Below are 23,590 nucleotides of genomic sequence, written 5' to 3'. Positions count from 1 at the left end.
ACAGCAGGTTGAGTCTTTAAAACAGCTGAAGTCAGCACACACAAAAACTAACAGATAAACTTAAATGTATCTACCCCATAATTCAACATATAATGTCAGTTTCTATAATACTCATGTTTAAGACCAAACCCCTGCAAAACTAACGACATTTGCACCGGCTTCAGCTAGACTTTTATGCTCGGTGCTAATTAACATGTATTAGCATGCTGACACACTAAGATGTAAACCTGATAAATGCTGGTAAATAGGTAGCATGCTAATGTTAGCATTCAGCTCAAAGCATCACTTTGCAGCACAGCCCTGCAGAGGGGCTAGCTTGATTATAGCCACGCTTAGGCTTAGTTGGTCTTTAGTGATATAAATGGGATCATCTTTTTTCAATAGTATACAAAAGACAGTTACGAACACTGAAATAGGACGCAGGCTAGATACTACTGAGCAGCGTAAGCTACTGGCTAAACCTGCACACTGTTCCATAGAAGCGAACTAGCAGCTGCATTTGCTAACTGATATCACACTGCTATTAAGAATCGTATGCTGCTGTAGACCGTGTTCACAAGAAGAGTCCATAGAAATGCCCCTTCTCGTGGTATTCGTGACCCTCTGAGTTTCCCGAAAGCTCAATGTTTACGAGCTTGCTGTTGTTTTCAGAAATGGGAGAGGCCATGGAAGTTAATACTTTTTGTGGAATATCCCCCCCTGAATTGTATAATATGACTGAGGAAAATGTTGATGTCAGCAACGGCCTCGTCTTGACTACGTCACGGTATCCGACTGCTAGCTTGCCAAATCGTCAGCCTTTGTGTCTTTCAGATGCCGATAGAAATGTTAATGTCAGTGTCAATGTTGCTGTTAGCCTAGCGGGGCTGTTCTCCCAACTAAACTACTTGAATGCCAAGAATGCGACTCGCCACGTTGTGACTCCGAGCTCCCAAGTTCCACTTGAAGGCAGCATTAGTAGCTATTTGCATCAGCCATGTGTTGGCAGGTTTTGTCATACTAACTTTGCATAACGTGATCTGATTTAGTGGTTAGCACAGTTGGCATATTGCTCGTAAGGATGCATTTAACAGGCAACTGTTGTAGCTGTTCTACTTTAAACGGTCTTGTTTCCCTGTAGGAAACAAGCTCTAAGGATATTTTGTTATAGTTCAAAATCTTGTCCGAATCACCAATTTGCTTCATTTCTACTAAGCATCATCAGTCCAAGGTTACGGCAGTTCACACACCTACAGACGGACGGGCCCGATGGCTGGCTACATTAGCACTCATGCTAACGGCTGTGTGACGGAGTGGGAGGCAGGGCAGATGATACCGCCTGCCCTCCAGGGAGGCGGGCAGACGAGCACAGTCATGGCAGCAGTCTGCAGCTCCGCGGTGCACGTTTTACACTGTGTGTGCAAGACAAATGTGAGCGCTTCCATTTATTTTTAACAGCTGTGTGAATGTTCGTTGTATGATTCACTTGCAGCCTTTGTATTTCCTGAAATAGCACAACCTCAGCATAGCATGATTCCATGGTTGGTGTTCTTCAGCGCTTTGGGCTTCGCTTTATAAATCAAATATATTATTATTATCATTATTATTTCTTTTCAAGCTTTTCTAAATCTTGTTCTGAACCCTCAGTGGCAAGAAAGAAAAAAGTGAAAACCTCAGTTTCACATGTGATAAACGTGAAGACGTGGTTTATCATGTGCCAAACAGCAGTTCATGCAAACAGGCACAGAGGTCATATATCAAATTTGCTTTTGTTGTTAGGGTGCTAAGGCTGGATGATTGAGAGCAAAACATGAACACAGCCACATTTTGGGCTCTTTGATAAGGAAGAGCTTATAGTTTGACCTTGTTCCTTTTATGAAATCTATTCTGGGCCATCTTTGTTCCACCGCTGTAACTTATTGACACACCAAATCAATTTAACAACACTGCTTGTGAGGAGGTCGTTACGTGTATCCCTAACACTCTTCAGATTGTAGGTATTAATATGGCAGCCCATACTGAAATCATACACAGTCAAGGTGCTGAGAAGCAACTAGTACCCTTCAGAACAACAGATATCTTATTGGCCAGTGCTTGCTCTTCTTGTCGGTTGAAGTTAACTGGCATCGAGCAGAAATTGGCCAGCACCTCTGTGACCTTGACAAGACTGTCTGTCCTGAAAATGTAGAGGAGGAAGCTAATTTGATTCTTTCACGTTCCACCACCTCCCCCCACGGAGCAGCAGACAGAGCAGACATGGGGGGAGGGAGGGGAAATGAGGAGGGGGTAGATGATGAGGAAGTGGGGTGGGGATTAACCCAGAATCAGCTCCAATGATGCGGACTGATGTGCCTGTGTAACAATGAGATGTGCTCATGTGAAATTGAATGATGCACGGTTGTCTATGACAGTGGTGAGAAGTTAGTCTCTTCCAGAGTGACTGAATAAATGCCTGTGGTTTTTAAAATGATTGTATAATTCCTCTTGTTGTTATTATTATCAATATAAATGGAATCATCTACATAATTACTGACCTCATACATCAAAGACCGTTTAGCATGAGGAGTGTGTTGGGGCAAATAAATGCAGTCTCTGATTTCATCTTTCACAGCTGATTTGCCGATGCGTCGCCTGCTCAGCTTTCCACACCACTGTCCCATGTTGCCTCCTATTATCGGCCTAATATTGGATATTTGAGACTTTTTTGGTTTCACCCCTCATTTTGTCTTTGTTGTGATGGTTTATTGTCATGGGGCGTGGATATCGATTCAGTCTATCAATTAAATGGACAATAGACAAACAGATAACAATGAGGCCACACAGTGGAGTTTTTAGAAAGTTTTAGAGTGACTCTATATCCTTTGAAAATAAATTCCTGATGGACAAGGTAAGAGATTACGGCTCAGTCAGTCGATCTTTCTTGTACAGTCGACCCAGCTCTTTCCAGACAAGTAGGGCGAATCTGCCCTTGAAGTCTGACTCAGTTAGGAAAACGCCTATGTTAACATCGATGAACCAGTTCGCTCATTCGTGCGCCAGCACGCAACACAGCATCTCAGCAAAACCAGTCAAACCAATGAGCACAGAGTATGTGAGCCCTGCTCTTCCTCATCACCAGTTACCAATCGGCAGCAGTGCCTCAGGCTGCAGGGTCTCCACCCTGTCAGGTTAGTTCGATGGATGAGGTTAATACTGAGTCTATGAACAGTGGCTCGTGTGCATTGTATATTTGGGTGTGGTGGTTAATAACCTGCTGGTACAACTGTAGAAAATGGCGTCCAATCCAGAAATCGCAGAATATTAGCTTTTTTTGTACAAAATTCAATCAAAATTTCAGAGACTGCACCTTTACAAATACAAAACTGTGTCTGATTAAAATTTGGCCAACATCTCCATTATTCAGTATTCAGCAGGTACAGCACTACACGTCTCCCTGCACTCCTGCCATGCTTAAACACCCCCTGGAAGACGGGCATTGACCAAACCCTCTTCTCCGGTGCTGATCCTCGACATACATTTGACACAGAGTTTGATGTTTGCTCTCTCAAGTTTGAGGTCCATGGTGTAACTGCAAATGCACACAAGCCCACGAGTTTACAGGCTTGTGTAGTTGATAAAAATTGACATTAAAGTTTTTATAACATTTGATTTGCTCTAGGTCGAACATTAGAGAAGGGTTATAACCAACATCTACTTTCATAGCAGACGAATCTCAATTTCTTTCAATTAACTAACTAACTCATCATTTAATCAGCAGCTTTTTTTTAATGTTGATAAACTAATTGATTAATCTACTAATTGTTTCAGCTCTAGCTTGCATGCAAATAAATCTACACGAGTCTGATTCCCTCATGGCGCTGTGGGAGAATCAGCATGTGTCTGTCAGTGTGACAGAGCGGACGCCAATCAGGAGTGGCAGAAGGCCCATGCTCCTAGTCTGACTGCCACCACCTGGGCAAGCCAGCTGTCCGCACCCAGCCGGGCCTCTTGTAACCACTGCCCACCTCCTCTACACATGCTCGCGAATGTTTGCTTAAAAGGCCCCATGTCCTCCTTGCTTTCCCATCTACTTATTCCACTCTTGGCCATTTCTCCCCTCCTTTTTCTTCATGCATCGCTGCCTCAGTTTCTCCGAGTGGACCATATTAGTGCTTTCTCATCCAGTGCTGCCACCTGAGCCACTCGTCTTCATAGGCCTGCTGCTTTTGTCTCATCTTGTCTCTGAGACATATTCTGCTTTTTCAGTTTTACCTTTGCCTCGTGTGTTATATAGATTTTTTTGTGTGTAAAAGATATGTAAAGTTAAAAGCCCAAAGTCCATGGTAAAGAGAACTCCTCTCCCCGACAGAAAACACTGCTCCTGAAACGCCTTGTCAGTAGTCCAGCCAATGTTTCCGTAACATCGTGATGAAGTGCATGAGGCTCGACTAGCATCTTGTTTTGACACGCCAAAACAAATCCAGGTAAAGCGAATGCGGAGGCCGTCACTTCTTACATGTGCTGGAAGCTGTTGACCAATCAACAACAAAGTGGGCCAGCTGGCCAATCAGAGCAGACTGGGCTTCATTGGCAGGGGGCCCTCAAAGAGACAAGGAACTAAAACAAAGCGTTTCAGACAGGGGCTGGAAGGAGGAGCTGCAGGAATAGACAGTATGATGAAACTAATGGGTTTGCTGAACATTTGAGCATGTCAACCTTTTCAAGTAATTACCCAAATTAAAATTATTGACCTGAATATGAGCATAATATGTCTCCTTTAAATCAGAAGCCAAGGTCAAGACTATAGTTAATGGCATTTCTTACCCCCTCATTCACTTTTGTGTGATGCCAGTTTATTTAATTTATAGTTAACATGACCTTACTTTGCCAGGAACAAGGCACAGTCAGGTGCCAATCCCTGCCATCCCTTTAGAGAGTACTGACCAGCGTATGACCTTCTTAATCTGTGTGTGTGTTTGGCTATCGGCCTGTTGGACTGCTGGGAAGTCGCGCCCATGTGGAGGACTGGAGACTGAAGCGAGAGACTAGATTTTGAGAGAGAATTCGCCTGGTTTCATAACCCATCATGTAGCGTGGCTGTTGTTATAACCTGTCATGCACAGATACTTAACTGATTACTGTGAGAGCATAGACATTGTGCGAAAGGTGGCTTCGATGGATGGTGATGGATGGAGCAGCAGACGGATGGAGAGACAGATAGATGAGAAGATCACTTAGAGGTAGGGAGAGAGACAGTTGACGGTTTTATGTGCGGAATCGGTGCAGACAGCCGATCCAGGAAATCAATGGGAGCACTGATTAAATGGGCAGCAGGACAGAAATGACTACTGTAGCTCAATAATCAAAAACTGTGTCTTTCAGTTTCACTGTGCTTGTGTTTCATGGAGGAGGTATTACAGTAACCTTTTTACAACCTTCAATCAATGAAAGCTATAAGATGGTTAAAGATCATTTCTTTTTCTTCATAACTACTGTACACTGGCTAATTAGGATGCAAAACACTACTTACTACAACTATTTTAATTATTTAGCTTATTTGTGATTACATTTATTGGGCAGCATATTTAAAAATGTTGGAAAAAAACTATACAAATAGAAGAGTGGGCTTGTCTGTGTCTTAATCTGCTTTGGTCTGGTTCTAAAAAACTATTAGATGGATTACCATGAATTGCATTTGGTTCATATTTCCTAGCATTTATTTGTTATTATTGGTTATCACTAAATGGGTGAAAAAGCCAGCCTATCGTGAATATCAGTCTCCTCCTGATCTGTTGATCTTGAATCCAAATTAACCTCTATTCTAAAATTTTCCCCCGCTCTGTTTAGTTACTAATTTTGTTAAATGGCGTTTCTTCCAGTTGTGACCTTAGCGGTCAGCGTTCCGCCACCCCTCCATCCCCACTGCTGTACCTCGGGACTTCTCTCATTTCATCCCGGAGTAACTGATATGCCCATAACTCCGAACCCAAAATAGGCCAAACCAATTTCCTGAGTTCTCAGGGCTTTTCATGTCAAACATGCGACAATCTACATGAATTGCCTTATTATCCCCCCTTCTCTTTTCCCTTTTTTCCCTCGTTCCCTCTGCCTTTCTGTTTCTGTTTTACTCTGTAAAGAGTTGAACAAGCAAATAACTGGTTCAAAGAGCAATAATCAGCTCCATCTCAACGGCTATTCAACCGTTTTGTATCAGGTTAACAGTGTGACAAAGGCTGCTCACATGTTGCCACGACACTTCTAGTAGAGACGTCCAAACACATTTTTCCAAAAGAGACAAAAAATATATTGAATGAACTAAGAGGAGACTTTTATTTTTGTTGTTGAGAGCAAAATCAGTAACTGGCCGGTTTAACAGAGAAGATGCTTAATTCAATGCAAATTATAAAGTGGGTGGGGGCTGCCATGGGGGTCCTGGTTCTGATTTTTGAGATTAAGATTGAGGGTAATTTACAGTACTGGAAAATTACTTTCATTTCTTTATTTGTAAGGTAGTATTTCCCTCACGGTTGTAAACTTCTTCATAGAGTTAACTTTTCCCTGTTGCCATGGTAACATGACCTGGACATGCTCACCCCAGCAGTGATAAGAGTGCAGCTGGGTTTGTCACTGCAGTACACTCACGCACGCACGCATGCACGCACGCACACACACACGCTCACACAGACACACAGACACACACAACGTTAATTTCAGTTGGACTTTATGCTTTTGCTTTCTAATCTTGGAAATGACACTGATTGTTTAGGATTATTGTCAATGTGTGACTAAAATGATTTCAAGGACACTGTGCACCTTCATATCATCACACAGATGTTTATTGCTTCAATTTCTCCCTCTCTATGAATAAAAACTGATGACAAAGACATATTCTCGTACCTGGAAATGCTGGATATAACCTATAATTTATGTCCAGCATGCAATGAATGGATATCTGCACACACATAGGGACACACTTAGCTGGGTCAGCAGTTTTTATCCTAATCCGACCTGCGACAATGACAAAGCCCTAATCTGAGGCATCGTACAAGCAAATGGAGCGGAACCAGCTGGAGACACTGTGCTCCTGTTTACGTAATCTCTGATGAAGTTAATCTCTGTCTGAAAGGGAAAGGCAGTTCTGCTCAGTGAATAATCTTGCAGGGCTGTGATTGTATTAGGTGTCTGTCAGGTGCGTTGTTTGGTATTTATAGGGTTAGTGAATGTGATTCTCATCTCACTCAGTTGGTGGTTGACTGTCGGGTCTTGTGTAATAGTTTGAACTCTGACATTTTTTTCCATTACCAGGTGAAAAGATGTTTCACAGAGGAACCTCATATATGTCTGTAATCTCAGCAGGCCAACAGTGGACTGCTGCTGTGCACAGGCAACTGGGAAAAATATGAAACATTGATAAAACATTAAAAACTTCTTTTCCATTTCTATTTTAAGTTTCCTTCTTATTGCTCAAGGTGGTTTGTTATGTAAAACCTGATGTACAGTAGACTGAGTTATTAGAAATATGCACAGCTTTGAGTTTTGGCAGCAGTTCAAGGAGCATTTCCCTTGTCACATCAATCTAAAAATCGGTCCGAGTGGCTTGTTTGATAAATGGAGGATTATTGTACGGCAAAGTGCTTTTCGCGTTTATGAGAACTCGAGTCTGTGGTTTGTGTTTGTGCAGACAACACTCCGGTAGCCGATAGTGTGACTGTGTCCTGAAGCACTTGGATACCACTGACATGCACCGACAGGTTTGGAATTAGAAGGAAACACCTTTTAGCTCAGTCCATGTTCTTTAGGAGAATAATTAAAGATGACTTTAATACCCTTGTTTAAACATATTTTCTCAACTTTTTACTGGAAATATATATATATATATACACATATAATAAAGTTATTTATTTTAACAATCAACAGGACTTAATAACATTGATGCTGGAGACATGCAGAGAGGGCTAATGATCATCTGTGGGTTTGTCACTCCAAGTGACCACTGTCACATTAAATGTCGCCCTTTAAAACTAATTACTGCAACTTTAATGCTCAAAAACATGTCGATGCTGTCATCTTTGCTGCATTTGGCTTTTTCATGTGGAGACACAAAGTGCTCCTTGATGGCATTCATCAGTTTATATCCATATGTATGTGACCTTCAGGACAATGCATCTACGTCAGTATGTCAGGCTGAGATCTTTTCCAGACATGATATACAATTTAAAAACATTTTTAAAAATGTAGCCATGAATTTTAATGAATGGTGAACCAATTGTTAATCCTAAAATTAAACCATGAAAATGAGAAAATGCTTCACCACCCTTCCTATTTTCATTTGTCCCCACTTGACCTCTGAGGTGATTGTGACAGTTTAGTGACAACATTAGTTCACTTTACAGCACCACAGGAAAGAAAGTGTGTGATGTGTGCACATGGATGATTTTTTTTTTTTTTTAAATCAATATCCTTCCTATGCTTCATGGGGGTCGGGGCTGAAACGTTTGTGATACCCTGCCTTAAAACACAAAATCAATCCAAATCCTCTGCCTCCCTGTACATACTTCACTGTGTAAACATGGGTTCCTACTGTATCTTCCATCCTTTACCACAGATCCGTGTCTTAACACCTCTGTTAGTCACCTGTAGAGCTTTCATTTTCTACCTGTCAGCGCAACCTGTCCTGGATGGCAGACCGGCTGTTGAGTTGCCTGTCAATAGTTATTGAATCTCCCGTGTGATGAGAGGAGGGGGCGAGTGTGTGTTTGCATTTAAAACAGTCGTTAAAGAACACACACACACACACACACACACACACACACACACACACACACACAACGCATTGGCGTCTCACACCAAATGAAGGATGCGTTGTGTTGTTGTTTTTTCCATATACATATACAGAGTGATATGTGATTGATAGACAGATAGAGAGCCAGGTGTAGGGGAAGTGTGGCAGCCAGAAAAAAAGTCCCACATTAGTGATTTGTCTCGACCGTTATCGGAAGAAACTGTCATTCAAGCTTTTGTCCTGAAAGTCTGTTTTCACTGGGCAGCAAACTGGGGGAGGGCTGCTGCAAAACAGGCAGAGTTGTGAGCATGAGGACAGGAGCACAGAGTCAAAAGAGGAGCTTGATGACGTTTTCATGTACAGTAATGATGAAGATAAAGAGATAAATAACACGGAAAGAAGGAGAAGGTCTTGTTGAGTCCTTGTTTGAGAAATTTGATGGGGAGTAGATGTTGTCCTCAGATAAAGGCATGGAGTGAAAGGAAACATGGAGGCAGTGGCTCCGCTTCCTCCACTGGCTCGGTGCCAGAGGAGAGACAACAGAGCTCTGAAACACTCACAGCTCAAGTGAATACGATTAACTCTGTCTCTGTGCGTGTGTGAGTGTGAGTGTGTGTGTTTGTGGGTGTGTGTCTTAACTCAAGTGTCTACATTAAGGAAATGAGCTCTTTGGCTACTGCCGGCCTTTTCTTTGAAGGTTGATTGAGCATGAACACACACACACACGCGCACACACACACACACACACACACACTGGCTGGCACTTGCTGCCAGTGATCACAGTGGCCTGATTTTTATTGCTACTCTGGGCTCGTTGGTAACGGCCTTGGCATTTGGTCCAGGCTATTTTCCGGGCTGTGATTGGACATCAGGTCAACAGTTGAGTTTTAGGCGAAGATTACCGTATAATGACGGGTGTTAGCGTTTGTGATTTGCTGTTCACTGTTGTCAATACAAATATACGCTGGCACAAATGCTGCCATTGCCCAGCATTAGGAGTCTCTGCGCAGTGTGTGCAGTTCCCAGGGAAACTGGACCCTCCTGAAGTGCAGCTGAGAGCAAACAACGGCAAACTAGACTTAGACTAAAGCTGTCTTCAGATACGAAAAGCTAATGTCCGGAAAGATTCCATCGACAGACGTCGATGTTTTCTTTGTTGTTATTCAGTTTTACAGTAACATGAAAACCTTATGATTTCAGAGGCAGTGATCTGATGAGGGATGCTCATCACACTGACTTGTGGTCAGTAGTTGGTTGCCCCTCATGTTTTCTGTGACTTCACTTTTTTTCTCTCTTTCTGAGTCTGGTCATAATTAGCACTATTGGGTTTAATAATTATTGTAATGAGTGAATCCCCTCAGAGGTCGTGTGTTATTGACTTTTCCGGATGTGTGTGTTTATGTTGTTTGTTTGTGTGTCTGACAGACCTGGGTTTGGTGTAATGAATCTATGCACCACACATTCACCTGCAGGTATAGAATGTATGTATGAAAGGGAGCATTTCAGGTGTGTGTGTGTGTGTGTGTGTGTGTGTGTGTGTGTGTGTGTGTGTGTGTGTGTGTGTGTGTGTGTGTGTGTGTGTGTGTGTGTGTGTGTGTGTGTGTGTGTGTGTGTGTGTGTGTGTGTGTGTGTGTGTGTGTGTGTGTGTGTGTGTGTGTGTGTGTTTGGTTCTATGAAAGACTCAGTTTAGTCCCCATGGTATTCAAACCACTTTCCCACTTTTTTCCGCGCAAAGATGAGGAGAGATAGACGCTTTAATTTGCCGCATCAGGGATCCACAACCTGCTTCTCTGTTTTTCTCTCTGTGCTCGTACAGACATTTAATCGTGGTGTTACGGGCTATTTATAGCTGCTAAATGTGTGTCCTTTAGTGAGTCCAGATCTGTGTGTGTGTGCAGCCAATGTTTGCTGCTTCGATCAATGTTATAGATCTGAGCTTTTGTTAGTGTGGCTGGCTTAAATGTTCATCCAGCTGAGCTGCAGTGTGATTGTGTGTGTGTGTGTGTGTGTGTGTGTGTGTGGATTGATTATTTATAGCTGCTCCATTTCTTCTCCCTGTGGATCACTGATGGGTTGTCATTGTTGTTCTTGTGTCTTCCTTGTGTTATGTGTGTCAGACATGTTTGTCTCTTCTCATTTGATGCAGAACTTGTCAAGACTTTGAATGTGAATTCTTTGGTAGTTTTTTTTACTCTTCTCCTGTGTGGCGGTGAAGGGAAACACAGGGAGGACCCTGAGAGGAGGCGTGTAGAGCATTACTGGACACAGATGTTTGATCGTGTTACATTTTGGGCTGCAGCCAATTTCATTATTGGTATACTAATCGATTCATTTGTTGAAGCTTAAGACTTAAGAATATTACAAAGCTGTAACCAACTAATCATTAGCCTTTTATAAAACTAATTAAATCATGAATTGAATATCAGAGTCAGTGATTCATTTTGTGTTGATTAGCTAGAAATCAGTCCTAGAAATATTTGTATTTAAAGATGGAAGGTGTGGTGTCTGTTTAACAAGTAATAATATGGCAAAATGCACAAAAGCATGCACACAAGATTCATATATATCATATATTAAAACATATGATTAATATACAAAGAAAGACAATACTACCTGTGGGCCAGAGTTACCGCTACCACGTTATAAAAAAATGAACCAACTGGTTTCAGACAAACCAAAGCTGCCACATGACCTGTGTGGAATTCCTCAGAATTCAAATGAAATGTAAACCATGCAGCTGCTTGAATTAACTAGAGTGTGTGTGCGCTGTCAGAGGTTGGACAGCAAAGGTAAATCCTGACAGCAGAGACGTGGCCTCCCAGTGAGCCAGTTCGTGGTCGATGCGGAAATGCACTCAATGTACTCTCTGCAGGAAACGTGCCAAGACGAATTTCAGAAAGCATTGCTTGGATTAAATTGTTTGCACACTGTAAGTGATGATGAAAAGTGAATTACCTTAATGGGGGAAAGATTGATGATTGCAAAACGTTGTCTCAAAGCCAGAAGTTCGCAAGAAAACAATTTGACAATTTCCAGTCTGTATATTTCACCCACTGCCATCCCTTAGTGTAGTCCTCATACTTTCTTTCTTTCTTTCTATCTTTCTTTCTTTCTTTCTTTCTCCTGTCAAGTGTCACACCCGGCAATAAAAATATTGCACTTAAAAAGCAGATGTACATTCACTGCAAATAGAGAGAAAGAGAAAGAGAAGAATGACCTCCAACCATTTTGCAATACAGCAGCAACGCACGCGCACACACACACACACACACACACACACACACACACACACACACACACACACACACGGTCCATTGTTCCGAGCCCACTCACTCCTCCTTTGCCACGTCCAATCTTTGTCAACAATTGGCTTAAACCGCACTCATATGGTATCTGTGGTTTTAGCTGCATTAGCCTCGGTGTCAAGGTCACGTCCAGTGATTAAAGGGACTCGTCTGTGTGCACATCGTCTGCCATGAGGTGATCTGGGTTAGTGTGCTGCTGCTGATGTCTTTAATTCCATCCTGGAAGACCCCTTCAAGGCCTGAACGAGGGGTAAAAAAAAGAGGCTCCGTCAGCTCTGTTGTGTGTTTCCCGGTGTAGGGGTTACAGTGGGTGTTTGTGGTGGGTGTGGCTCTTAATGCACGCCGGAAAGAGGAGCCATGTGTGTGCTGCTGGTAATAGGTTGTTTTCAGAACGCATGTGTCTTTGTGAAGTGCCTACTATCCCCACACCAGCTGTACGTGGTTGTCGTCGACTTCTCCTGCTCTGTATGGCTTTATACAGTATGTGTGTCGCTCTTTGTTCCAGCATCCCAAAGGGAGTTGCTGGTGTGGTCTCAGTGTGCGGGGGAGTTGATTAGCATCCCCCTGAAGATTGAACCGGGCGGGGGTTAGGATGTGGAGAGGAAGACCCAGCTCTACAATACTGCTGTCTCAGAGCTTTTTTACGCAGCTTAAAGTGATTACCTCTCCACCCTGTCCACGTTGTTACCTCTGAAAAGCCAGAGATTAACGCCGGCCGAGGCATCACATCATCCTCTGTTTTATGTACATTGAGTTATGTGAGAGCAACGCAAAGACCCGCGTTGTTCTTACAAATTGACTGGCGCTGCGGCACAAGCATCTAAAAAGTGTCACTTCATTAACAAACCCACATCTTCATTAATCAGCCGTCCATCTTTCTGCCTCCCTGTCGGCAAATTCAAGTTAAATTGAAGCTAAATTTAAATGCTCGGCCCTCATTCTGTCAGTGGGTTCAAAGATGTTGTGCAGCGGCTGCTTTCCTTTTGGACTCATCTAATCAGGGATTATTTTACAACTGCAATGTCAGGTTAAAAGCAATTAACTGCAGTGAACCACCGGTCAAGACGGAAGGCCCAGTAGAACCGTGCGTCCTGTGCAGCAGGATTAACAGCCGCTGTAATAATGACTTATGGGCCTTCATCGGTGGCCCGTCACTGGCACTAGATTTTCTCAGAACTTTCTATTTTATGCCTCATTAAAATTTTTCCCACATGCCCTCTGATTGTAAATCAAGTGCACTGTTGGTTATGTGAGGTGCTTTGTCCCCGGGGTTGTTCGTCCTCGTTGTTGCACATTTCCGCACTAATTTCCCCCCTGCGAAGTCACGTGAATGTCTTGTTTGCCTTTAGTGTATCAGATCAGAGAGTTGAGCAGATTCCTCTTCCAGTCAATCAAAATGGAGTTTCATTTTACTGCCCCTTGACTGATGTAGTGACTCGGGATGTTCCTAATGGCTAATTTTAGTGTTGATTTTATAGAAATTTCAATGTGACTAATATAAAAGTAAAAAAACAATCACCAAACATTCAAAAATGGGCACAATTTTGGGATTATAGTATACAACAAGACTACAAGTTTGAAAATGAAAGAAATCTAGTGGTGTGGGCTTAGAAAGAAGGCAGCTTGCCAGTTGTCTTTACTCTTTATCCATCTCATCATCATCTCTGCTTAAACTACATTAGCGGCTAATAGCATAACACACCTAAATCTGTAGAGTTGAGTGAATTGAGTTGCATTGTGGGTAGAGCATGTGCCAGGTCAGCTTGGTTTCACAACGATTGCAGTGGAATGGCAATCCAGTTTTCACTCTTGTAGAAACAGCAGACAACACATTTACAAATTATCATCATGGCAGAGTCATTTTTGATTAAATAAGAATAATATAAGAATATGGTGATTTTTAAGCACATATTTATTGAATAGATTTGTTATTCTCCCTGGAGAAGACACAGTCTCGACTTAGATGTCTCTCGATGAACTCTGTATAATGTGCTCTCACTGTGTCTTCTTACTGCGAAATGATTATGAGGTCAAACGGAGAACATCTGTAGCCTGTAGATCAGTTTACCATGACTGATCTCCACTGTGCATTGAAACATAAAACACTACAGGCACAGTCAGTGCCCCTTTCTGCTGAGGTGTGTGTCGACACTCACATGTCATTTTATTTATTCATTGTTCACTGAATGTCTCCTTTCTTCCCTCATCTCCCCCCAGGATTCGTCCTCAGATGGCCAAAGAGAAGATTGAGGGCTGCCATGTGTGCACAATGGTCACACCCGGAGAACCACAGGTCCTGCTGGGAAAGGACAAGGCCTTCACCTACGACTATGTGTTTGATTTCGACTCAGAGCAGCAGCACATTTACCAGGCCTGTGTGTATAAGCTCATCGATGGCTGCTTCGAGGGCTACAACGCCACCGTGTTCGCCTATGGTCAGGTATGACAGCTAACGTTAGGCTTTATTTAATTTATTGATTACTTTTCATTAGTTTAAATTTCTTTATTTAATCAATAGAATTTCATTGTTTTTGGTGTTAAAAATATATATTTTTTAATAAAGCTTATTATTCCCCTATTTTGCATGCAGATGCTCTGTGACGGTGTGTTGTATTTAAAGTCCTTTGGATTACACTTAGTGGAATGTAACATAAGCGCTGTGTAATCACACAAAGCCACCTGAACCCCTGTTTGACAGATGGCAAACATAATCACATCTTTAACACCGTCGAGATAGTCCCAGGGGGCATTTAATCAAGGCTTTCGGGGTTGTCTTGCAAAACAACATTGTGTGTTTTCTTGACTCCTAAATGAATATTCTATTATTAATTGTTACAGAAATAAATACAGTAAATTAGAACGCATGCTAAAACGTTATATCCCAGAGTAAATAGTGGGTGGTGACACAACATACAACTGACAGGCATATGAAAACAGGTGACATGTAAGGTGCACAATCTTTAGAGGGTCAAATAAGATCTCATCGTTGTTTATTAAATGTTTTTCAGACGGGTTCGGGGAAGACATTCACCATGGGGACGGGCTTCGACGTGAGTCTGAGCCAGCAGGATCAGGGTATCGTCCCGCGGGCTGTTCACCAGCTTTTTGAGGGAATCCAGACCAGGAGGGAGCGCGCCCAGGAAGCTGGCACCCACCCACCCGAGTTTAAAGTCAGCGCCCAGTTCCTAGAGGTGTGCGACACACACATTCACAAGTATATGGATGCACAGCACATGTACAACCACGCCTGCAACACACTCTTTGTTGTTGTATTGATGTTCTTGTTTGCATCTGTGTGCACGTGTGTGTATGCTGGGATGGATGTTGGCCCATAACAACCCTAACCAGATGCGGCAAAACTGGGAGACGAGGGGATCAGCCCCCTCTACCACAAACAGGAAGTGACAGGCCGATGACAGATGGGCAGGAATGTCTGCTTGTGCTTTGTTGGACCTGATTAATGTTGGCCATTACCTCTGACATTATTCCTCATCACTGTGGGGTAGAGGGTGGATAAGAGCGATGGAGGAGCGGGGGGGAAGGAGGGATGGTTGTGCAGGAGCAATGAGATAATATGACAAGTAATGATTTCCTCCTGCTGTCTGTCAGGCAAATGTTTGGGTTGTCTTTAGCAGAAGACAGTTGTATATGTGGGTGTGTGTAAGATGTGTTCACTTTAATAGTCATTGTCCACTAACAATTTTAACAGGAAAAAAAAAGCTTTCCAGCAGCTTCTCTCTAGTCTGGTCTCAGTTATTAGTGTTTTCGTAGGTTCTCAGGTCAAAAGGTTATCTCTGTTGATGGTAAACAGATGGATGTGTATGTGGGGGGTTGGCAGTAGGTGGGAACAGCTGAGCTTTCAGCTGACCTCTGTGGCTCTTGCCCTCATTGGTTTTTGAGAGGCCATTCACTGACCTCTCACACTGCAGAGCTGTGGGTAAATAAGACTCACCGCTGTGAGAAAGGAGCATGACAATCTTCTCAAAAGTTAAAATTAAAAAGCTTTTAATAGTGAATAACATAGATCAGTAAAGCGGAGTATTGTCTTTGTATTGAAAATGTATAAATTCTGTTATTCTGTGTTAATGTGCATTCAAATGTGTCTGTGCCTCTTGGTCATTGTAGTTGTACAATGAAGAGATATTGGACTTATTTGATGGAGCCAGAGATCCAGAAAGTCGACTCAGGAAGTCCAACATTAAGATCCACGAGGACGCAAGTGGCAGCATCTACACCAGTGGAGTCACATCCAGACTGGTACACTCAGAGGAAGAGGTGGGTGCATGTGTGTGCATCAACATTATTGTATATATTGTTTTTCACCCTTGCATGGCTGTGACCTGGATTATTTGTGATTTGATTTTCAAACTAACACATGACCTTTTTCAGAGTTTACGTTTGCTTGGATTTTTAAATAGACTTTGACTGTAAATACTTTTTAAATTCAAATTGCTTTTCTAGAATGTCCAAATAAGAGTTTTTTTAGAGGGGCTCTTTTGAGACTCAGAGCAGCACAGAGACTTGGCACTAGTCTAGTCACTAACATGTTTTTAACCCAGATTTGAGGCAAGTTTGTTTTTGACATCATATGAATTCCGGCTTTCATGGGAGGCTTATTCACATACAGTCATGTATCAGGGATGAATAATGGTTGTCAAGATGGGAGTATGTGACGGGGTCAAGAGGGCAAGAAGAAATTTTGCTAGTGGAGATGTGACAAGCTAGTGACAAAGAGGTTAACAGAGGAGACAGGTGGTGATTAAGAAAGGACACTTATGAAGTCTCTAATCAAAATAGGCCACAGAGTTGCAAGAAAGATTAGGGAGAAAATTGTTAAATGAAAGCAGGAAGGAAGGAAGAAAATGGGGGAGGCAAAGCAGGTTGTGCCTCTTTTCTCTTCGTTGCATTAAGACCCGTGTGTCACATTCCCAACACTTCAGACTGCTGAGAGACAAGTGGAGGCAGAAGGGCACTCCTGTGGGAAAGAAGAGGGTAAATGTCAAATCAGGTGATGGAGTCACAAGGGACAGAAAGGGAGGGCGAGAACGAAATAAAATGGTGGACGGTAAAAAAAAGATATTGCTATTGGCAGCTTTTGTGAAGAAGCAGCTCAAAAACATATTTGTATAAAGGTTAAAGCCACCTAAATGAGCGGCTTCCCACTTTCATAAAAGATGCTGACACAAGTGTGGAGTTCTTCTCAGAGATCAGGAAGTGATCACGGTTGTTGATGCAATGTTTTTTTCTCTTCTGTAATTCAAAAGTAACAAAGCCATGACCAAATGTCCTTCACATTGTGTGCGTGTGTGTGTTTGCTGCAGCTGCTGCAGTGTCTGAAGCTCGGCGCTCTGTCCCGCACAACAGCCAGCACCCAGATGAATGCCACAAGCTCTCGCTCGCACGCCATCTTCACCATCCACCTCTGTCAGATGAGAGTCTGCCAGCAGCCGCAAATGGTGAGAATGGGGTGAAGTGGATGTTTTTTACAGTCGCATTCACAACCTGTTTGGGATGTGAAAGAGACATGTGTAACAGAGCCATTATAGACATAGCTGCATTTAAGGTGATGAATCTATTTGGCCACCTCCACTTGCAGAACGGAGGAGGGGAGAACGGGGAGGTGAATGGTGTGGACTCCGGCCCCATTGCCCAGCCGGAGTATGAGACGCTGATGGCCAAGTTTCACTTTGTGGACCTGGCCGGCTCTGAGAGACTCAAACGCACAGGAGCCACTGGAGAGAGAGCCCGCGAGGGAATCTCCATTAATTGTGGACTGGTGAGAAAGACAGTAGTAGACAATGTGTGTGTGTGTGTGTGTGTGTGTGTGTGTGTGTGTGTGTGTGTGTGTGTGTGTGTGTGTGTGTGTGTGTGTGTGTGTGTGTGTGTGTGTGTGTGTGTGTGTGTGTGTGTGTGTGTGTGTGTGTGTGTGTGTGTGTGTGTGAAAGAAAATATTTAAATAAAGAAAATGACGTATAGTTTACCTCAGTTCTTTTATGATGTGTGTTCATCCTCACACAATGCCAACTCTGCTCTGTAGTTTATAATGTCAGCATACTAGTTTGTGATCAATTTCTCAATGTGTGTTTGTGTGTGTGTGTGTGTGTGTGTGTGTGTATGTCGTAGCTGGCCCTGGGAAATGTCATCAGTGCTTTAGGAGATCAATCCAAGAAGGGAGGGCACATCCCCTACAGGGACTCCAAACTCACCCGTCTGCTGCAGGATTCATTGGGAGGCAACAGGTACACACTCACACACACACACACACACACACACACACACACACACACACACACACACACACACCTTTGAATTGGTCACGTTGGGCCCATACATTTGCACAATGAGTATTCAATGTGTTTCTGTTATGAAACAGTTTTTGTTACTGTATGAAAAGTTACCAGCAAGCTCCATCCTTCCCTTCCAGTCTCACAGTGATGATAGCCTGCATCAGTCCGTCAGACCGGGACTTCATGGAAACGCTGAACTCACTGAAGTATGCCAACCGTGCCCGAAACATCAAGAACAAGGTGGTGGTGAACCAAGACAAGACCAGCCAGCAGATCAATGCCCTGCGCGCTGAGATAGCCCGACTTCAGCTGGAGCTGATGGAGTACAAAGCGGTGAGAGATGGAGAGGTTGATGGTTGAGACATGCAAAAAGGTTTTAACAAATAAAGACAAGGCGGAGCTCCGAGAAAGAGATATTCAGGGTAAATGAAGAGGAGAAGATGTTGGGGGGGATGAGGAATGAAAAGTGGCAGTTTGAAGACGAGAGCTATCACATGGCTGTCAGTGTAACTGATGCAATGAGACTGTAAGAGAGGGATGGAAGATGGATGAACTGAAAATAGAAACTGAGCATAAGAAGAAAAAAGACAATCCTAATTGGAGAAAGAGTAGACTGTATTAAAGGAAAAGCAGAGGCCATGCCTACAGCAGCATCTTATTATTAATATATCAAATTAAAGATCATTACTGGAACACACATCCATTCATTTTTTTTTTACTATAGTGCAAAGAGTGGTCCGAAGGAGATTAGTTGGTGCAACCTCAGCATTTTACAGTGCAATGCCAGTGTACATTGATGCTTCAGCTGAATGTATTGTATGTGATCATCACTTAATATGGACCATTAGACAGTAAACAGAGGTGTATGACACAAGGTAATGTGACAAGTTATAGGGAGGGAAATAATTTAAGAAATTCTGCAAATTTTCCCATTTTTCATCAGCTTTGACATTTGGGCTAACAAGACATGAGCAATCATGTCGCTGGATTGTCGGTGCATTATGCGATTAAGAGGGTAACCGCGATTACAATAGGGAAGTGAATGTGTGACTCTGACAGGGGACTGCGGCCTGAACTCGATGTGGTAATAAGGGATGTGATGTGACTGGAGTCTGGAAGTAATGGCGTGTTGGACTGGTGGAGCTAATGACGTCTGCGACCTGTGACTGGAGTAAATAGTGACTTTCTGTTTCGGAGCTTACACAACAAGATTTTTCCAGCGTTAATCATTCAGAGTACAATAATAGTTGAAGAGCCACACACACACAACTGACCTGCTCAGTTCAAACACTAAGCATTGTGTTTGCTGCAAAATAAAGTATATGTATGAGTGTAGATTTACGATTAGTAAATTCGGGTCAGACTTTTGTTCCCCAAAATTATTTCCCTAACTGTTTGTGTTGTTCGATGGCCCGGTGGTTGTTATTCATGCTGACTCCTTGCTTCTCTGCGTAGGGGAAGCGTGTGGCGTGCGAGGATGGCTCAGAGGGGTTCAGTGACCTGTATCAGGAGAACGCCATGCTACAGAGAGAAAATGACACACTGCGCCTCAGGGTAAAAGCCATGCAGGAGACCATAGACCACCTCAATACCCGTGTGACACACCTGCTGGCCAATGAGGTCAGCACTCTGCTGGCCAAGTCAAGTACGTGCGAAAGATGTGATTTCTTTAAAGCTATAAACACCACCGATGAACTGTTTCTTCTGGGTTAACTGTCTTAAATCTTTCTTTATGTTTGCGTATTTACAAGTAAATCAATTATTTCCAGTACGGCATTCTTATTTCACTGAGGCCTTTCTTTGACCTGAGCCTCCTTTAACCTTTGACCTCCAGGTGAGGGCAATGAGGAGATCGGGGCTTTAATCCAGAACTACATCCGAGAGGTTGAAGAAGTTAGGTAAGAATTGAAAAACCAACCCCATCACTGAAACTATCAAACCTCAGTCTGAAACTGGGTCATCTTATTTCACAAATGTTTAGTAATCCAGTCCAAAACAAATGTGGCCAAAGCCATGTTACACCAGTATTTTTTTTGTTTGTTACTTTTGTTGTTAATATTTACCAAATAGAGACGTTGTGATGTAATCTGTGTTGCTGTGGATGTTCACTGTCCACGCTCACATAGTTTTTTGTTTGTATTGTAAGTAAACAGGTAATAAAGTTAGGGAACTGGCTCAGGATTGTCTGTTTCACAGCAATGACAGCAAGATACGACATGCAACGTCTCATACCAGACTAAAGCTGTTTTCAGACATGAACTACAGACAAAATCTCTGCAGAATTGCGTCCGGACATTCTCCGGAGTTTTCCGTTCACATAAGATGAACACAGCAGGTGATTGTCTGAGTCAGACACATTCACAACAGCAGGATAATCTCCATTCTGTGGCGTCTGGGTAGAGCATGCAGGGATTTTCCTGCTGTATTCCCACATGGGCTCACTTGGACATTCTCCGGAGATTATACTAGGGGGCTGGCAGAAAAAAGTTCCGGAGAGTGTCCGGAGCAACATTTGTAGACATACAAATACAGCCCCTCCAGAGAAGTTCAGGACACTGTCTGGACTTCAGTACATGTCTGAAATCATTTTCATTTTATTGTGTATCAATCTAACATTTGTTAAATGAAGAATGTTTATCCTTTTTCTATTTAATAATCTCCTACACTGAAAATCATCAGAACTAGCTATGTTAACTACTTTGCGATTAGTCGGTTTGAAGGTTGTTTTATATTTCAGAATCACAACTTTTTCCCTCCCTAAAAATAAAGCCGAAAAAAAACCCATGAATTCATTAATGGGGTAAAAAAATCTCTCTTTGTCCCTTTCTCACCTCCTCTGTCAGAACCAAGCTTCTTGAGAGCGAGGCCATGAACGAGTCATTGCGACGGCAGGCGGCCCGGCTTTCCACCCGCTCACCGTTCCCTTCCTCCACTCTCAGCCCCGCCCCAGGCCACCCCCCTGGTTCCTCCCCAGCCCCCATGTCCATGGAGGCCGAGATGACGGACGTGTTACGCCGAGCCAAGCTGGACATGGAGAGGCTGAAGAAAAAGGAGAGGAGGCAGAGGAGGATGAGGTGCGGATTATGCCTGCAAGATGTCAACATAATTATGTATGCAAATATCTCCAAACATCACAGCTTTTTGTAACTTATTGATTAAATTGATCACAATATTGTTTCCTGCCCATTTGTCTCTTTGCACCTCCTTGCTTCTCTCTTCTCTCTTAAGAGCCACATCACAAGTCGTTTAGGGCTTTGGGATGGCCAGCTTCTGAACAGAATTGGAATGCAGCCAGTGCTGAGTAGTAACACTGGCTTGAACACAAAGAGGTCTAATTCAGTCCGCCAGTGGGTCACGAGAGAGAAGAGTACACAGCCTAACAGGCTAATTGAGGTTTAATGGGATAGAGATGGAAGTAGATGGGAAGTTAGAAAGGGGATGGGCGATAAGCCGGATGGTTCTAATAGAGGGAGCAAAAGAGAGAATGAAGTTGGTAATGAAACATAAAAAGTTAAAAGGGCGAGATGAGTGTATATGAGCTGAAGAAGACTTTGCTAACGACTTCAGGGGGCTGATATTACTGCAAGCACTTGGCAGCACTCCCAAAGCCCTAATGGTAGATGGTAGGTGTGTGTGACATCTCATCAGAAGGAGACATAGTGATCTACAGTGTAATGGACAAAAAACATTTGGAGTATTGCTGTAGGTGAACTGGATATACGTGCATATATATATATATATATATATCCATAATCAGACAAATCCGCTGTCAGGTGGTTTTGTGCATTCTCTTCCACCTCCAGCTCCAATATGGATTTACCAACATGCTTTTCTCTCCCCTTGCAGTCCGGAGTTGGAGAAAGGTCTGAAGAAACGAGTGAAGCTGCACACTCACGAGAACGGGGTGAACGGACAGAACGGACAGAATGGAGAGATTGATTCAGATGAAAATTACATTGAGGTACGGTACAAATGTGTCAACACTCATAAGCATTTGAAGCCCCAAGATGATCAGATTAAAGTCTAATGTCTGTTTGTGTGTGTAGGACATCATGTCTCCGCTGCAGGAGGAGAGTGGCTGTGATGAAGATGAGGGGGAGGATGAGGAGGAGGGTAGGGAGGAGGAGGAGGGCTTTGACAGCGATGAGAGCCTGGTGGATTCAGACTCAGACTCGGATGAGAAAGGTGAGTTTCTGACAGCTGCTGCCACACATTCTGTTTCCTGACAGGTTGTCCTACTTTGACACCGTTTAGACCCTTAGAAAGAAACATGAGTCAGTTTAGGCCTGATGTCAGTAAAAAATAAATACAAATGTGTGAGTGTGGCTGAATTTTGACATTTGTTGTAATAAACAAATGGACAATTCATAAAAAATGTAAAATGTGACCTTCTGACCTTCGCCCCCCACAACCGACAGCTAACTTCCAGGCGGACCTGGCTGACCTGACCTGTGAGATTGAGATCAAACAGAAGCTGATAGACGAGTTGGAGAACAGCCAGCGGAGGCTGATGATGCTCAAGCTGCAGTATGAGGAAAAACTCATCCTGCTGCAGAACAAGATCAGAGACACTCAGCTGGAGAGAGACCGTGTGCTGCAGAACCTCAGTGAGCACCATGGGATTTGGTTGGGTAGTTGATATGACAAAAGTAGGCTGAAAACAGGTAATTAACATTACTGCACGGCTCCACAGTGTCCATGGAGAACTTCACAGAGGAGAAGGCGAACAGGATCAAGCAGGAGTACGAGAAACGACTGAAGGAGATGAACCGCGACCTGCTGAAGCTACAAGCGGCACAGAAGGAGCACGCGCGTCTTCTCAAAAACCAGGGGAGGTATGAACGGGAGCTGAAGAAACTCCAGGCCGAGGTCAACGAGATGAAGAAAGCCAAGGTAAAGGCGGGGAGAAAGGAGAGTGTGGATGAAACGTACGTTTTGAGAGGAAATACTGACCACTGTGCTGTTTCCAGGTGACGCTGATGAAGCAGATGAAGGAGGATCAGCAGAGGAGGAGGATGGTGGATGCGAAGAGGAACCGTGAGATTGCCCAACTCAAGAAGGAGCAGCGACGCCAGGAGGTCAGCCTGCAGTTACAGTTACACTGCAAACCAGATACCAGAGTCCCAATAAACATGTTTCACACATATTTCATTTTTCATCTGGTGTTTAAGGTCCCTTACGTCACAGGCACAGATAAAATTGAGCAATGTTATATATACTGTATATAATCCTGTTCAATCTGTGTGTCAGCTGTTTCA

General features: G+C 43.2%; 1 protein-coding gene across 6 annotated transcripts in view; it reads left to right on the top strand.

Moving 5' to 3' along the window:
• The window catches only part of kif21b (kinesin family member 21B), a 55,356-nt gene that overhangs the window by 6,509 nt on the left and 25,257 nt on the right, over positions 1-23,590 (top strand). For 5 of the 6 annotated variants that reach the window (XM_035631370.2, XM_035631371.2, XM_035631368.2 and 2 more), the window contains exons 2-16: positions 14,263-14,485; positions 15,054-15,236; positions 16,171-16,320; positions 17,367-17,501; positions 17,642-17,821; positions 18,169-18,284; positions 18,470-18,665; positions 19,788-19,977; positions 20,167-20,230; positions 21,176-21,442; positions 22,179-22,293; positions 22,379-22,517; positions 22,751-22,939; positions 23,026-23,225; positions 23,303-23,410. In XM_035631370.2, coding sequence (XP_035487263.2) covers positions 14,263-14,485; positions 15,054-15,236; positions 16,171-16,320; positions 17,367-17,501; positions 17,642-17,821; positions 18,169-18,284; positions 18,470-18,665; positions 19,788-19,977; positions 20,167-20,230; positions 21,176-21,442; positions 22,179-22,293; positions 22,379-22,517; positions 22,751-22,939; positions 23,026-23,225; positions 23,303-23,410 — 2,455 coding nt within the window. The remainder of the gene's footprint in view (positions 1-14,262; positions 14,486-15,053; positions 15,237-16,170; positions 16,321-17,366; positions 17,502-17,641; positions 17,822-18,168; positions 18,285-18,469; positions 18,666-19,787; positions 19,978-20,166; positions 20,231-21,175; positions 21,443-22,178; positions 22,294-22,378; positions 22,518-22,750; positions 22,940-23,025; positions 23,226-23,302; positions 23,411-23,590) is intronic. The other variant, XM_035631369.2, reaches the window with a different exon arrangement.

The sequence above is a fragment of the Scophthalmus maximus genome, chromosome 6 (assembly GCF_022379125.1).
Source record: "Scophthalmus maximus strain ysfricsl-2021 chromosome 6, ASM2237912v1, whole genome shotgun sequence".
NCBI classification, from domain to species: domain Eukaryota; kingdom Metazoa; phylum Chordata; class Actinopteri; order Pleuronectiformes; family Scophthalmidae; genus Scophthalmus; species Scophthalmus maximus.
Note: the sequence above shows the minus strand (reverse complement) of the source record. Positions and strands in the feature narration are given on the sequence as shown.